The sequence below is a fragment of the Dreissena polymorpha genome, chromosome 7 (genome assembly GCF_020536995.1).
Source record: "Dreissena polymorpha isolate Duluth1 chromosome 7, UMN_Dpol_1.0, whole genome shotgun sequence".
Taxonomy (NCBI): Eukaryota; Metazoa; Mollusca; class Bivalvia; order Myida; family Dreissenidae; genus Dreissena; species Dreissena polymorpha.
This window is the reverse complement of record NC_068361.1, coordinates 73,671,559-73,689,742: the sequence shown is the minus strand read 5'-3', so window position 1 is coordinate 73,689,742 and position 18,184 is coordinate 73,671,559. Positions and strand designations below refer to the sequence as shown.

Genomic DNA, 18,184 nt, shown 5'->3' with positions numbered 1-18,184 from the left:
ATATGATATGACCTTATAGCCAGCGATATAAACTGACCTTAAAGCCAGCGATATAGACTGACCTTACAGCGAGCGATATAACTTGACCTAATAGCAAGCGATATAATCTAACCTTATAACGAGCGATATAGACTGAACTTATAGCGATCGATATAACTTGACCTTTTAGCGAGCGATATAATATGACCTTATAGCCAGCGATATAGACTGATTTTATAACCAGCGATATAGACTGACCTTACAGCGAGCGATATAACTTGAATTTATAGCAAGCGATATAATCTGACCTTATAACGAGCGATATAGACTGAACTTATAGCGATCGATATAACTAAACCTTTTAGCGAGCGATATAATATGACTTTAAAGCCAGCGATATAGACTGACCTTGTAGCCAGCGATATAGACTGACTGTATAGAGAGCTATATTATATGACCATATAGCGAGCGATGTAATTTGACCTTATAGCGAGCGATACAGCCTAGCCTTACAGCGAGCGATATAACTTAATCTTATAGCAATCGTTATAGCCTGGCCTTAAAGCGAGCGATAAACTGGTAATCTGACCTTATAGCGTGCGATAAAGCCTGACTTTATAGCGAGTGTTATAGCCGAACCTTATAGCGAGCGTTATTGCTTGACCTTATAGCGAGCGTTATTGCTTGACCTTATAGCGAGCGTTATTGCCTGACCTTATAGCGAGCGATATAGACTGACCGTATAGCGAGTGATATAGACTGACCGTATAGCGAGTGATATAGACTGCCCTTTTAGCGTGCGATAAGCGCTAGTAATCACAGTCTAAACAGGGTTGGGCACATATTGTTCTTATTGTGAGAAATTATATTATTTGTATCTAATATTTAGATCTATAAGATATGCACATATATAAAATAATTATAAGAACATAATTTTAACCGGGGTCCTTTAGAATGAAGTCTTACGCGCTGCCATTTTTCATTTAGACTTTAGAACTTAAGTTTATTTAAAATGTATTGTAAGTTATACGCGTATGTTTTTTAAATCGACGAAAACGCTTTATACTGTTAACTGTTACGTTTGATTATAATCTTTAAACGAAATGATCGTTTTGATATATTTTGAAGACATATTCATTATTTAATTAAAAATGTATACGTTATGTACTTTTTACAATATAAGTTTTGCTATTTTATTAAATTGCGAACAAGTAAATCGCGTATAAATAAAATCATATAACTGAAGAATTATTTTGCCACATTAAAAAATATACAAATTTCAACCATTAAGACGCGCGTTTTTCGATTTAAAAGTTGCGATTTTGTCCACGGTTTAGCCTTAAATACACTTACTGCACTTACATTCAACACCAGTCACACCAGGGCGTCAAAAAATATGAAGATTACAGAGGGGCGCTCTATGCAGTCGCCAGCACCTCAAGGCGCTGAGTCATCTCATAGAATGCCATGTAATGGCGATCATTGTGTGCTTGTACAAAGACATTGCCGCGGCTCGTACTTCAAAATGCAAACGCTGTGTCAAGACTATGAAATCTTCTTAAATACCGTACCAAAAATTTAAACGGTAATGCACCATATTTTCAAAGGCTAAACCGAGCGACTCTTTTGGCATAAGCCCGTTTTTTCCCAGAACCTTGCTCAAATACGTATGGAATAAATCCATCGCTACCCAGCAGCCAAGGATGCAGTTGTTTATCTTTTTGATGAAACATAAAATTAATTAGTAAATCATAATAAAGACAGCGTTTGAAAAATGTTAACTTAAAATCGATATACATTCAAAACTTATTTAAAGACCAGCCAATTGAATTAACATGTGTGAATGCTTTTTTTTAAACATTTGCTTTACAAAGTATCTGAAAATATCTGGCAAAGAAACCTTAGAAATGACACAAAGCTAAACGTCCTCAGTACAAGTTACCAACTTCAGTTTTTATTTTTAATGACCATGTGTATCGATAATAGATCGATAACACCGATCTTTATCAAAAAATCATGATCTAAATTTAAACAATATAGAAGAAAACATTTAAAGTAAATTAAATATCGAGTAAATCGAAATTAAATATCTCTTTCAACTTCATAATACATTTGAACGAACGCGAATATCGGTCCTAGTTCATATAATTTTCTTTTTATTGAAATGTATTCAAATGGAAGCACTGTAAACTGTCTGAGTGAGCAATAACTGTATCAGATAATAGGTGACACGCGCATTGAACCGACTGTCTGTAAAAAGCGGGTTATTAATTACTGATAATAAATTTGCTGAAGGCTGCATTATACAAATAATGACACACAGACCCGGCTCGTGTTACAATTTAAGTCCTTTTTAAGCGTTCTAACGAATGATTGCTCTTTAATACTTCAATCAAATATCACCACAGGCATGGCATATAGCTTTTATTGTCAAATGCTCGATTGGCTTGTATCGATCAATTTTGCAAGTGCAACAATATTTATACTATATCTTATTTCGCTTGACCTTGCATTATTCATTGGTAAGTGTTTGTATTACCATACCCCGATAGGAAACATTACTAATTATATTGTCGCCCACTTAGAAAAGGATCGTTCCGAAACCTTGATATGAACAAACAACCTCTTTGTAAAATTGAAATAAACCATAATGAAATCACGATCTTATTTGAGAGACGTGTATTGATGAATTGAAAGAATTGATAATCTGTTGTATGAACTTGAAATAAGCTATTCATATTGAAATATCATTACATTTTGATTGAATATTTATGTTTGCCTTTCGAATGGACAAATCGTGTTTGTAGTAGTTAAAATAACGTACCTTATATTTTTTAATATTGTAAATGCATTATGTTAGTGTCTCTTGCAGTTCTCTGTGGACACGTACCAGCGGTTTTTTGTTATCACAAGGTATGTTTTTTTCAGTTTTGTTGAGACATGTAATTGTAATATAAATTGCTTATTGGTGTCCATTTTATTGCATACATTAAAAAAAGCAACATAATCCATTGTAAAACTAGTGTTTGTATAACTAGCATATAAAGTGTAGCAGAAAACTTTAAAATACTGTTTTTAATTTATTACTGGTCCAATGTTTGAATATCGAATAGACCTGTCGTTTTTGCATATATAAATCTTCATTTTTTCAGCTTTAATTATTGACGCACGATGTAAACAACCGATCTACGCTCGACGAAAATGTCATTCGGAGGAAACAGAAGCGATGCATACTTGCTCAAGGAGGTTAACTCGAAAATTACGTCATCGATGACGCCAGTGATCGTGTATCTCAGCGTTTTGATGTTCTTTGGTCTCCTTGGCAACATTCTCGTCTGCTATTACTACGGGTGGAAGACAGGACGCTCCAGTCACGCGGTGTTTATTTGTACCGTTGCCGTGTTCGACTTGATAAGTTGTGGCGTTTCTATTCCGATCGAGATCGTAGACATAACTTTTTTCTACACTTTCAGAAACGGTGGATTGTGTAAATTTCTACGTTTTATCAACTACATTGTTACAACAGGAAGCGCATTTACACTTCTGGTGGTCTCCGTTGATCGTTTTAGGCGTGTATGTCGACCTTTTAAGAAACAGCTCAACCTTAAAAAGTCAAAGGTCATGTGTGGTATCTCAGTCGTAGTAGCTGTTGTTTACTCATGGCCGGCTTTAGTTTTTTACACCTCTGTGCACGTGAATCTGACAGCGTCCAATGGTAAGACCATAACTGGGTACGACTGTACAACGACTAAGGACAGCGGCTATAACACGTATCTCTGGATTTTCAATGGAGTGTATTTAGTTACCTTTCTCGCTAGCACGACCATCCTGTGTGTTATGTATTCATTCGTGGGAAGGTCTATTTTAGGACATAAGAGGAAGAGTCAGCTCTATTCTAGACCTATTTCTGAAGTGCGCGGTTTAAATTACACCAACAGTGACACATCGCAGACAAAGAAGGGTAACCAAAGAACACACGGACGTGCAGAGGAATCGGTCCCCTCAGAAAACAGTAACATTGATCAGGATAATAATCCTGGCAATGTGATTAAAAATGTCGAAATTAACAAGGATGTAAACGACGAACAATCAGGGGACAGCAACACACGACGGAAAAAATCAATAGAGATAAAATCAAAGAAGTACACTATGATCATGATAGTTATAACAGCAATATTCATAATCAGCTTTTTGCCACATTTGGTATTAATTATTCTAGATGAATTCTTGACGTTTCACAAAACCACCGCAAGTCAGGTCGCCTTTCAGTTTGGGGTGAGGTCGTACTTTCTCAATTCCGCGATAAACCCACTGGTCTATGGATTCTTCAACCCGAAATTCAGACTTTTCTACAGCTCCAAACTGTGTCGATGTTTTCAATACCAGACGCCTGCTGGAGGTATATCGACAAGTTCGGGGGCGACATAAGACGATATGGCATTCGTTTTGATACGCTCATTTAACTCAGTTTGATAATATAAATCCGTTGTGTTTTTAATAAAATCAGTATCAGTATAAGGTGAGATTATTGTCAATCTGAGTATACAAAACGAGCTTGAAAAACAAGTTATATGAGTCGCGCGTTGGGAAAACCAGGTTTAATGCATGAACGTAAAGTGCAGTCACAGATTTGCCTGTGCAGTGCACACAGGTTAATATCCGACGAAATGTTTTTGCTAAACTGGATTTTCGCAAAGGAGAGACTTCCTTTAAACGTATAATTTACTAAAGGCGGAAAGTGACGTCCTATAAGCCTGTAAGAACTGCACAAGCTAATCTGGGAAGACACTTTATGCACATGAATTAAGCCCCGTTTTCCCAGATATTTATATTTATATAAAATGAAAAAAGTAATTAGTTTGATGTTGAACGTTTCTCTTACACAGGGTAAAACGTGATTGAATAGGCCTTACAATTATGAAACACATTGTATGACTGATTTGCGCAATTAACATTACATTGAAACGTTTGCCGTATACTACTATTCTATAGAAGAAAACGTGAGCTTTGTTCTGTTAAAATTGGGAAGATATCGTACCAGATTATAATGTGTAATTTGTTTCTGACTTATCAGGGACGACACTTTCCGCTTTATGAAATGTTTTGTTCAAATGAAGTCATTTCTAAACAAAAATAAAGTTTTTGCGAAAAGTGTCGTCCATGATAAGCGGGTGGAGATTGCACAGGCTTATACGTGGAGACACTGTACGCAAACGTATTCAGTCCAGTTTTCATAGATGGAGGCTATAATGAAGACTACGCATTGGACTATAATGAAGATCTGTATTGAACAATGGTCATTTTTCAGTGTAATTATTAATCATTGTAATTATTGTGTCTGTTATAAGTATTGAAATCAAGATTTTTTTTAAACGTAAAATACGACTTCAGCGGCCTTGCTAATGTTTTTGAATCAAATCACACACTTTTACATGGGTAGTTTTAATAAATGATTGGATTTATTAGTGCTTAATTATATATCATAAAATTATAAATTCTCAACGACGACTCAATGCATCCACTTGATATGTCGCCCATAATTTTTGGTACATTTTACATTAAAATCATGTATCCATGACGCACTGTTTTTTTTAAAATTAATTGCGGGTGTTTTGTTTACTCGTGCTGCATGTGCAAATTGAAGTATGCGAACTATATTGATGTGTCTATTATTCTTATGACACTATTATCGAACAATAAATTTCTTATGATATTTGATTTCGCGTGTGTTCGCAATAAGATGATTTCAGGTAATTCGTAAAAGCAGCAAGGTAGTTAAAACAAGCTCATAAAACAAACTGCAACATATGTTTTAAAAAATATCATGTCACCTATATCAACCGCGCTCTGTGCTATCAACAGTACTCAATCAAAACAAAACAACAACACAAACACAATTTTCATGACGAACTGGACATATGTGTTAAGACTCGATCTTGTGACTTAGTTAAGAGTGGTATTGCTAGATTTTTTATTGAATAATTGATCAGTTCGAAAACTGTTTCTTTGATATATTTAAATGTCTTGTTTTTGTTCATTGCCCAAATTTTGAGAAAATGTCGTGATTAATTAATTTTAAATTATGGAAAATAGTGCTTGCTGCGTAGAAAATGCATTACAATCTATACTGTTCAAATATTGGGTACGAATAAGCCGCGTCATGCGAAAATGGTTCTAATTACATATGCGACCAATGTAACTCAATACCAGCCTTCGAAGTCGAGCTGTCTGATCGGGAGCTACGCTGTACGCTAATCAGTCCGGCATCGTTTTGTGGTCTCATTGGTGGACCAGGAAGCACCGGGGTTAAGCTACGTTGGTCTTTTTAAGCATAAGACTCATGTTTTCACAATGCGGCTCACATTATTAGTTGGTATATGATTGTAATTTATGTAATTTAAATGTATTTAATGTAAACATAATTTAACGACATGTACAATGCACACTTATTTGCATCGACCTAAGGTTCTTGTTGAAAACACGCACCAATGTTGACACAGTTTGCCTTTGTAATATTTTTGTTCGTAAATTCAATTTAAATGTGGTGTCTACTGCTTATTTATTGTGTTATTACCTACTGATCGCCTAAATTGTCATTTATGGGCCTCATTTTTTCCAATACTAAACATCGGTTATGAAAAACTTTCTTAATAAAAAAGGGGAAAACACATAAAAAGACAAAAAAATAAACAATTAACACCAGAAACATAAATGAAAAGACACTCTTGTAAGCATTTGCTCGTGTCTTCATTTTTAACTCAAACAATTATGACCTACCTGTTTGAATCAAATAACTATATTTTGTATTTCATATCATACACCTGTACATTATAGATGGTTTGCGTATACAATACCCATTTCAAATTACAGAACAATACAAAATACAATTAGCTTCTTGAATCGGACAATAACAGAATACAGTAGTACTTTTTGTTTTCCAAATATTCGAGTAAGATTATCTCATTGGAGTTCATCGTCTTATTCTTTCTTTTCGAAGTGTGCGTACTTTATTTCGATTGGTTGAACTAACGCCGTTAATTTAAAGGAAGTGCACGATGTTTTATTAATAAACATGTTTACCGCAATGCGGGGTTTCTATTTGTTGACAACAACAAGGTTGAATGTTTAATCGACATCATCTGCGACATGTAATCATGTTACATATAATACACATCAAAAGAAAGAAATGCGAGTCAACAAACATCCTATGAGGAAATAAATAAGACCGATTTTTATGACATGCTTGTCTCATCAACAAACCATTGAGGAAGATAAGTAAAAGACAAGTTAGACAACAAGTAAACAAGACTGGGTATGCATTGATTAATTTATAATTGAAAACCATCACGAACACTCAGAAGTTGTTTACAGCGTGTTAACACCCTGTAAAAAAAACCCTCTGCTGTGGCGTATCTTTGACGCAGTATTATTGCAAAGCAAATTATGAATGTGTTATTTTTTTAAGAACTAACCATTAAGAAAAACATACCCCACAATAACAAAAACTATAACACACTATTTGAATACTCGTTTTATGGTTCTTTATTTCATTACCTTAGATATTTGTAAAGTCACCTGCGTTTGAAAGTAAAAGTTTTCGTACACATTCAGCAAGAATAGCGAAGAGTGTCGGGTATGTTGCTTCTTTAGTCGCTGAGGTAACACTTGTGTCAATACTTGAGTTGATAGAAACGTCTTTCTGTACACAAAGGTCGAGTGTACCAAATGTATGGGCGTAATATTTTAAATCTCTCGACAAAATTTAAAGCAAATTCCGTGTCAGTTCATTGACCATGCCAAAAAAATCCCGATCGGGCTTTTCTGAACATACCGCTTCACACCTGTTCACACACTCGTTCCCTGGATTCGAGCGTGCGCAGGATTCATCCTATGAAAGTTATTGATGGCAGAGTGCCTGGTCGGAGCCAGAACCTACGCGCACCAAAGTTTCACGTGGAAAGACAGACCAACAATCGGATGTCGTTCGAAGCGATGATCTGTGTCATCCATGCGGACTCTTCTCTTTCGTAGCTCAAATTCAGAGTGTTATTTGATAGAATTACCTTTTAATCGTGCATACAGCCAAATGATTGAAGCTTTACCGGTATTTTGGAGGGGTAACAATTAAATTAAAAGTTTGTTTTTATTGTTAAAATTAAATAATATTCAAATAAGAATGATAATTATCAAACAAACGCCGTATGTTTCTCCTAATGTTCGACACAAGATCATTGGACTATTTAGGTACTCGTTGTGGAAAAATGTAATACCCATTGGCTGGCTACACCAATGGATTTGAACTATATACTTTGTTAAAGAAAAGTGCTTAAGTACATTTTGTCACGTGCAGTTACTCTTCTATAACAAATTCGAAGTTATCTATATAACGAGTAGTGTGTGTGCATAAAAACCATATTTATTCGTGGTTTAATCTTATCTTATAGTGCAAAGATCACATAACGTAAAAAACGGTAAATAATTATACACATCTTATTCAAAATGAATCAATAGAGGAATTAAAATACGGTGTAGTAATTGATACGTCAAGGTACTTCACAGGACACAGCTCGAGACAAAGAAGATACTGGATTTTGAAGATTAAATTGAAAAAGTGAGTATGAATTGACGACTAAATTGACGCGACTGAACATGCAGATTTGACACGTCAACGACCAGTCTTTTTTTGCCTTTACAATTAACATACATTTTTTTTAATCCTATATTTGTTTTAGAACCATCGGCAACGTCTGATCTAGATGTTTGTATAATGAATCCGATTTATAGATCTCGACTTGTTTATGATTTGTTCTTCGCAACTTTTACACATTATGAATTAGGATTGTTATGTGTCGATTTACACATTTAAGATAGAAATGTCAGGGTCGTTAATGATCTTATTTTTTCGCATATTTTGAAGATCACCGTAATAAATGTTAGTTTTCGAAGAATCAAACATATTGTGTTTTCGAAAAGTATTAAAAAATAGAGGCTTCCGAAAAAAAGAGACAGCTATGTTATGGTACTGCGTTGTACTTTTCTTTCTATGCTTTTACATTAACACAACAACTTTGCAATCTTTTACCTCAAATGGTATTTTTGAAATCATAGGCATTAAACACACTGCTTTGTCAATACGATATCATGTCATATGTTTTCGGTTGAAACCATTTTTTATTACTGTTACAAATAATAATTTGCCCGATAACGCATATGTAATGATCAAATGGCATGAATTTATCTTCCAGGTTTATGACCTTAATTCATTACTAAAAACATGATCGAAAGATCATCAGATAAGCAAAAACGGACCAGAAAACTGGTAAATTAGCGTTGTAAAATATTCTGTCCGAATATTAAGAGTAATAAATTGTGGACATAAACCTGTTTGTCCGAAAATATATTGTCACGATGACTTTGCATGTTTCGTTCACAATGTGAAAGGAAATCAACCATATGTTTTTTTTTCCGTTTACATCTGTATTGTTCAGCTGTAAGTTAAATGCATTTAAATGATAAAAAAATACACATGTATTTTGCTTATATTGATTTGTTGATTTTAGCTTCCTTATGCACATTATACTTAATGCGGTACCAGAGGAAAGCGCCCCATGGGGCGATTGATTTATCAAACCGTTGATTTTTTTCCTTTATTCTACCACTCCAACTAAACATAGTTAAAATACTATTTAGTTTTTATTTATGTTTATTTTTCGTGTTGATACAAATTGGAAATTAGCTTAGACTTTATTAATAATACTAAAGAATTATACATTTATATTTCAGGTAAATTCGGAATTTGCTGCCGGTGAAACAGGGAAAAATGACTACAGAAGCGAACATCAGCGATTCCGATTTGCTTGACAAATTAAATTCAGAAGTTGCGTCATTGATGACGCCAGTCGTCGTTTACCTAAGTGTATTGATGCTCTTCGGTCTCTTAGGAAATATTCTCGTCTGCTATTACTATGGACAGCAGACAAGGCGCTCAAGTCATTCCGTTTTTATTTGCACTGTTGCGTTATTCGACTTAGTGAGCTGTGCTGTGTCGATGCCGATTGAAATAGTGGATATAAGGTTTTACTATACATTCACTAACGGACATCTTTGCAAGTTCCTGCGTTTTGTTAATCACGTAGCCGCAATAGGAAGTGCATTTACACTTCTTGCGATATCTGTTGACCGATTTAGAAGAATATGTCGGCCATTGAAGAAGCAGCTTGACTTACTGAAATGCAAGTTACTCTGTGCACTTTCGTTTTTGCTTGGTTTGATATATTCTTGGCCGGCGTTAGTCTTTTATAAATCGGTCGAAGTTGATTTAAACGCGCAAAATGGCCGAATTGTGAAAGGGTATGATTGTACGACGACAGATGAAAGTAATTATAGAGCCTATATCTGGGGTTTCAATTTCGTCTATCTTATAACGTTCATATTTGGTACTGGAACCCTTGTTGTGATGTATTCGCTCGTCGGCAGGTCCATATATCAACATAACAGAAAACTTATACAGACACGACCAATGTCGCGGATACGGCGATCCAAACACGTGCACGCGGATTTAGATTCAACTAAAATTGATGAAGAAAGCAGCGGAATTGTTATCGATGAGCAGGGTCGTGCATCGTGTGCTAGAAAGGCAAATGCTATGCAACTGCGCGCAAAATGTATTGACGCAGAGCAAAAGAAGGCGGTGGATATAAATGGTGATCATCATAAGAAAGACAAACTTAACAACAAATCTATAAAGTACACCATGATCATGCTAGTGGTTGCATCGATTTTTGTTATCAGCTTTTTACCATATCTTATTTTAGTCATAGTTGACGAGTTTAACGACTTAAGAGATTCTTTACGGGGAAGTTCTCTAGTTGGATATGAGATCGGTGTGCGCTCTTACTTTCTTAATTCTGCCATAAACCCAATGGTTTACGGATTTCTGAATCCAAAATTTAGACAGTTTTATAGCTGTAAACTAGCTCGATTAACCATATATTCATTCACTAGCGAGGCTTTGTCGTCCAGTACCGCGATAACGAATGCATAGGTTCCTGAGATACTTGTCTTTGAAAAATATTCAATATTTTGAAGGCCAATTTAATAATGTCAATGTACGCTCCATTGACAGTTTTTTTGATGTTTGGATGTATTTTCTTCCTTATTAGATAACTAGATAAAACATTAAAAAGCGAATTTAAGTTGTTGCTTTCATTTTTGAAAACGAAAGCAAAACGTATTAAAAAAAGTAGAGCAAGACTATTTTGTCATGTGCATATTGCTAGTTGAGGTATACTTAGCACTTATTCTGCATGCTTTCCTCGTCGGAACTAGCGTTCACTTAAATATGCTATGTTTATTGGCTGGCCCTGGACGATAAGGCTAGCAAAATTTCGTAGTGACATATCATCCGTTTCCGTGTACAAAGCCGCAAGGAGATTCGACCAATCAAATCAAGCCTTTTCAAAACAGTTACGATGCAGGCGGTGTTCGCTTCATATTAGCCGTTATACGCTTTGCTAGCCGCTCAAATGCGCGTTGCTTAACATTCTTCATACCAAGAGTATAAAAACGTGAAGAGGAATTTTATTAGTCATTAGTTGGCTTATTACTATTTATGAAAACGGAATTTTAACGAGGAAATTTCCCAATGTTATATGATGTAGTGACAACGGAATATATCTCGATGGTTTCGGACAAAGACTTGCTTATGAGCTTGCTTTTATAACAAAAAAATAGGTGTATGCATTTAGAACATGAGAGAGGACCCGGGTTCGACCCGCATTCAGGTCAATGCCTCTCTAGCTTGATACATGGAAAGATTCTATAGACACTTTGATTGCGGGTTTCTGTTCGATGTAGATACATACGGCATCATCTCAGACTTTGCCATCGATAAGAAAACAAAGAAAGGTAGTTTAGTTCATTTACATACATCACATTTGCTTACATAGCGGAAAAGCCTGAACATTTTTAGTGCAGTATATCTTACTTAAAAAATGTATTAATATAAATAACTGAAAAAAAACATACACATGTTATTAAAAGGATACAAATTTAGAATGTTAAAGGTTATATAAACATCATTTTTGTTCTCGATATACGTACGGTGTGTTTCGTTGTTTTACAAATACGACATCATTTCAATAAATGTCCTGCCTGTTTGATAAATGTTATTTCAACGACATGGGCTACTTTCAGAAAACTGGAACCAGTAAATAGAAAATACATTCTTTTTTATCAGTTTTTGTTGATCGTGATAGTATTTGGTAGTTTGGTCTCTAATATAACGGGCTCAAGACGCACCAAATACACCATCTGTCCATGATTCACAAGTTTACGAGTACTAAAATATATACTTTTTGGGGTGTCAGTTACTGCAAAACTGATCTCATTTCATAATTTGGCAACTCGACACATTTTCATGCAAGGCTCTTTTTATCCGGATGTTGTATATTAATGTTTGCGCGAACCCAACATGTTTTGTTCATAATTCTTCATAAAGAATGTACTTAGCTCTATTGCTATCAAACAAAATGCATTCAACAACCTTGCCAACTAAAAGCTTTACATAGGCGTGGGTTTTTGTTTTGAGCCATTACTTAAATGCTCGAAAATAATGACATTATTTAATTTAATCATTTTTAATTACGTTATATAAATAATTTGTATATTTTTGTATTGACGCATATTGTATCAAATATATTTTTGTAAACATATCCGACTTGTCTGTTGACATTTACTTTCATTAATTAAAATTCAGTTCACTGTTAATGATGGAACTTAAACATCATGCATTCTTGTAAATTATTAAGCAAACTATGAAATATGGATTGTGTAAGGCGTTTGAATAGGTTTGCAGTATGTTTGTAGTAATTCTGATAATTTCAGGTTTATATATTTGGTAACTTATTTCATCCCAAATCGGCGAAGACACATATTTATATTACTATCTTAATTATATTCACGATTGCATGTGTTGTATGTTGTATTTTTATGCTTTATTATTAATATAATCAAAAGCATATATAGCCGAAAAATTGAAAAGTATTGCTGTATCATTTGATATTAAAAAGAGAGAAAAAAAAACGATAGGACTTTCAATTAACCGCTTTACGCAAACACATACATATAGAATCATAAATGCAACGTAACAAGAGAGACCATGTATACATACGCGCAGAGAGGAAGAAAATGCCCGCAAGCAAATTTATCTGTAAAACAAAATGAACAGAGAAACTAAACACCGTCAGTTATAACATGCCAAACTGTCTTAGAACATGTTCGAAGATGCTTTCCTAAATAATTCTTGCTCATTAATGATTAAGACTTAATTTGCTCTTTTTTTTTTGGGGGGGGGGGGGGCGAAAGACAAGGTAAATCGCCATTAATATGTTTATGTTAAAGCAATCGTAATGCCATGGACTAATATGTGAGCCTCGCTCTGGGAAAACCATTACAGTTTTCTCAAAAAGCAGCTCACATGTGCACGGGAATAAATAAAGTGGTGCTGATATTGGCGATCTAAAGCTGTTATTTATGTTGTATGCTGAGTATATTTCTTTTCTGAAACCAAACACATATTACAAGGTTGATACAATTTGCTTCACGAATATTATAATAGATGAAATTTACGTGTGTATACATCAAAAACAAACGTCATGGTCACTAAAAATCAGATATTTGTTTATACAATTATACATCTTGGAACTGTTTTAACAATAGTTGAATGCGGTTTATGTACATTTGATATCAGGTCAAGCATTACGGCTATGCTTAAACTTATAGAACGAATATCCTACTATATTAATTCAACATAAATTTGACATTTTTATATACTTATTTTACAAGTCTTAAGCGATGGGTCTAATGTGTGGGGAGTAAACAGACGCCCAGTGTGAAAGGGATATGGAGAACTTCGAAGAACAACTCTTGCATGCAAACATACGCAAAATGTCTTACGATACTTGTTAATAATAGTTTAAATGGAAACTGTTAAATATGTTTAAATAAATGACCAATTTAGATTGCTCTAAATAACAATCCAAATTATATGCCATGTGTAGTTTAGAAAGACAGCTATTTATCCAATCGCTAGCTTTACTTTTAGGGAACATTTCAGTAAGTGCTGTCAATTTTATCTTCTTGATAAACAGTCACCTAAGAGAACCATTCCGCTTATTTATGTCCGAGTTACAGTCGAAGTGATTATGGTTTGGTGCACTTTGGGTAAAACGAAAGTTTCGACCAGAGCAATGCGAACTTCCTTTCGTTAGCAATTGTTGGCAAAATATTCATATCATTCATAAACTATATTGTTTTTATTTTCTTTGAGCGTGATATGTACTTCATTTTCAATAATACTTTTTTGCATGTATTCTGTCTAGTGTCTGCAATTTATTGTGTAATAGATAGTCTTTTTTAATTTTGGAATGTTATTGTTATGTATATACCATGGACGTTTCTATTGGAATGCACTTAGCATCTGTCCCAGTTAAGTAGGCTGTGCTATGTGCAAAGCATTTAAATGTGGGTAACATGCGTCCAAAAATTATAGACCAAACGTACATGTATTATAAATTGACTCTTTTATCTACAGGTCACGTCGACTTGCAATATTTTATATGTGTAATCTGCGCACATCTATTCATTAAACTTTATTTAAGGTATTCTTTCACATTGCATATCGAAGTGTCTTTCCAAAAGTATTGTAGATAATATACAGGCTCTTAGAGTTGATTATTTCTACCAAATGTGTACCATAACGTCTAAAGTTAATAATTTTTACAGGCGCTTACGAGATAATCGATTGCATGCACCTTAATTGCATCATAAACATGAATTCGAAAACAAACGGTATGTGCGTGATTAGTTATCTAAAACGTTCTATACATATGTTAAGAATATATCGAAACGATAAATATTATTAGCGGCCCTTTTTTTTTTTGCTTTTATCCGTATATATTAGCATTGCTAAAAACTATGCTTCATTGTATATTACAAATTATTATGAAAATAAATTACCACGTTGTCGGGTATTGCATATCATTTTAAATTAATGATCTGTTTCAATAAAAACCCACGTGTTGCTATCTCTTCAATGTCATACATGTTTGACCGATGGGCAAACATTTCCCGGGTACACTATATAAATAAAAGTCAACGAATATAGCGCATTGTTCTGGCATTGTTCACGTTTCCGTGTACTTCAAGCTAACTTGACGAGTTTACATTTTGATTTGTTTCTGATGTTAATAAAGCGATAAACGTACCCTGTATAAAAGTGGAATTTATCATACCACCGCATTGATATCTGTCTGATATAACGTTGCCTGATATATTTTTATATCATGGTCAACATAAAGTTCTTATACCAGTCAATGTTACGTGGGATTTGCAATAAAGTCAACCATTTCTATCAACATGAAGCAGATTCAACAAAACAAACAATTTGATACCAAAAACGTACATATTTTATTCTAGTTTAAAGGCATAAATCACAAAAACGTTTATTTAAAAAAAAACACAGTCCGCACTACAGAAGTTAAACGACGTCAGCAATGGGACAATTAATCTTAAATATTGATATAGTCATTGCACTCGCACGTGTTGTACAGAAAGTCAAGACAAATGATAACTGTATGCTAATCCTCAACTATTTAAACAAACGATTTAACACGCTTATTTCAATACTGATACCATCATCAAAATGTCAATTTCAATACACATCTCCAAACTGGCGTCTCCAAACTATTCGGTGAAGTGTGTTCTTCGATTAAATTTGTCGCTGCAGTCCATTCCTGATCTCCAATATTCAAGACGTTTATAATTAATCTGATATTATAAACAATGTTGATTAAACAGTATATCGAAATCTTTTATTTTAATGTAAACAAGGGAAAGTTCGGTAATATCAACTTGCATTTTAACACGAGCGTACTATTGATAGATTTTACGGATATGTGTGATGTCATTCTGACTCGGCATACATTTTTTGCAATGTGCAGTTGCTGTATAAGGAAACTAGACCTTGGCAGTTTGGTACACATTTTTTGCTTAGCCATAATACGAATATCCAAGACACATCTCATGCTTATAAGTGTTATAAAAAAGAAAAATCGACTGTATCTAAGAAGATTGTATACTAGACATGTACATTTTAATATTGATTTACAAGTATAAATGCAATTAATTCGGCGTATTATATGCGTGTATTCAGAGGCTTTGTTGGCTTTATTCAAAGTTCAGAGCTATTTCAAATATAAGTTCAAATGTATAATTTCATGAATTGTTTTGACTTTTATAACAAATTTTAAAACTGATCAATATAGAGTTAGTTGTTGCATAACGAAAACGACATGTTTTTGTCATGTCCAGTTTTCCAAGTTATATAGCGATAACTAAAACGAACACAACATAATGTAAGTAAGTATTTTATTTTATTGTACATTACATTTGATAAATCTACAGAGGTTGTATTAGATATGACAATCACAGCTAAGATACATCAATAGCACCCATGATAATATAGAGGATATTTGTTGGATTTTGTGGAATATCGATTTGCATTCACAAGTGATCATAGAAATATGATAATATTTACAAATGTATATATATTTCTATGATCACAAGTGAATAAAAATCGATATTTTACCAAATCAAACAGATTTTATTTTGATTTTTTGCTTACAAATGATTATTTTTGTATTTTTACCATTCCGGACAATATTATTCCCCATTTGGCGCCCCGAAATATTATGACATGTGTTTTCAAGGTAAGCTTATCCGTATGTATTTATAAACGTTCAATACAGAGTAATCGCCCTTGGTAATATTGGGGGATCACAATGGGGAAACCAAAAATATCTAAAAATAGTTCCGGTCAAACCATGAAAATTATAGATATTTTTCTATTTTTCAATGTTTGAAACAGTGAAATATCAGTTTTAATTCACTGATATTTCTATATAAACCATTGGAAAGCATAATATAAATAAATATACATTACGGCGATATTATACCATTCTAAATTGAAAATTATGGTTGAGCATATTTAAAACGAATTAAGGTGAACATTATTTGATAACTAGCTCATAAATATAGAAAAATACAACATATTGAATACGATACATAACATACCGTTTACATATAACACAATACAATATTTTATAAGGGTAAAGAGTTTGTATTGTGTAATTAGGAAATTCAGAATAGGAATTTCAGAATAAAATTTTGTAAAAGATCTCCGTTTCTATCAAAATACCATACCAAAGATATTGACGTTGGAATTTCAGAATAGGAATTTAAGAATTAAATTTTGTAAAACATCTCCGTATCTATCTAAATACCATACCAAAGATATTGACGTAAAACTTAACAAAATTGTCCATGGTCTTTATAAACAGTCACTGATCAAAATCTTTAACGGTAGCCAGCGTTTATGCCACGTTTTGTACTTCAGAAACCAGGCTAAGATTGTGTGGTTTGTTTGCAATAAGAACACTCGTGTTGCATTTGAGTAAAATCTTCAATTTTACATATTGATAGGTATCTAGCTAAGGATACTTTCGATGCCAGTGTGGGGTATTATGTTGTTATTTTGTTTGTTAGTGGCTTACTTACAAACCTTGCGCGATATTGCACATTGGTTCAGTTGGATCAGTTCCAGCATTTCTCTAAAACTATAAAAAAGATTGCCTCCAACATTAGAGTATGAATGGAGGTATTGTACCATATTTGTTAGAGTATGTAGCTTAGATAAAGACCATGTTTGAAAAGGTATATATATTCATATAAATTCATTTGAAAAATAATTTTAAAATCGACTTTTTTGGAATGATCGAATTACGTGGTTTAGTTAAAACAATTCATCCGCTTTAATTTCAAACATACAATATAATTACAACAAATATCAACTGCAGTTGCCTTTGTGGTCGTTATCTCTGGTGAATGACAAGAAATATTCATTATAATATCAACATAGAAGAAGAATCAAGCCGTCTTGTTTATTTTGTTATTGTTAATAAACATATTAGTAGGAACAATGACATGTTAATGAATTTTATATAAATTATAAATCCTCCATTGGTATAATAAATCAAATGTTGTTTACTTCAATGAAATCTCCAATGACCAAATTATTTTAGCCAAATGACGGTACTGACCCCTTATTAATCGAGTCATGACGTGTGCATTTAATATCAATATTTTT

General features: G+C 33.6%; 1 protein-coding gene across 1 annotated transcript; it reads left to right on the top strand.

Moving 5' to 3' along the window:
- The first annotated feature begins 8,377 nt into the window (after positions 1–8,377).
- LOC127839828 (neuropeptide FF receptor 2-like) lies at positions 8,378–13,168 on the top strand. The gene is made up of 2 exons (XM_052368216.1): positions 8,378–8,590; positions 9,763–13,168. Exon 2 carries the CDS (start codon positions 9,800–9,802, stop codon positions 11,021–11,023), a length of 1,224 nt encoding a protein of 407 aa, XP_052224176.1. The 5' UTR covers positions 8,378–8,590; positions 9,763–9,799; the 3' UTR covers positions 11,024–13,168.
- Positions 13,169–18,184: the final 5,016 nt, after the last annotated feature.

What these genes read in the sequence shown, in the direction of transcription:
- LOC127839828 (XM_052368216.1), top strand. Translation starts at nt 9,800, where the DNA reads ATGACTACAGAAGCGAACATCAGCGATTCCGATTTGCTTGACAAATTA.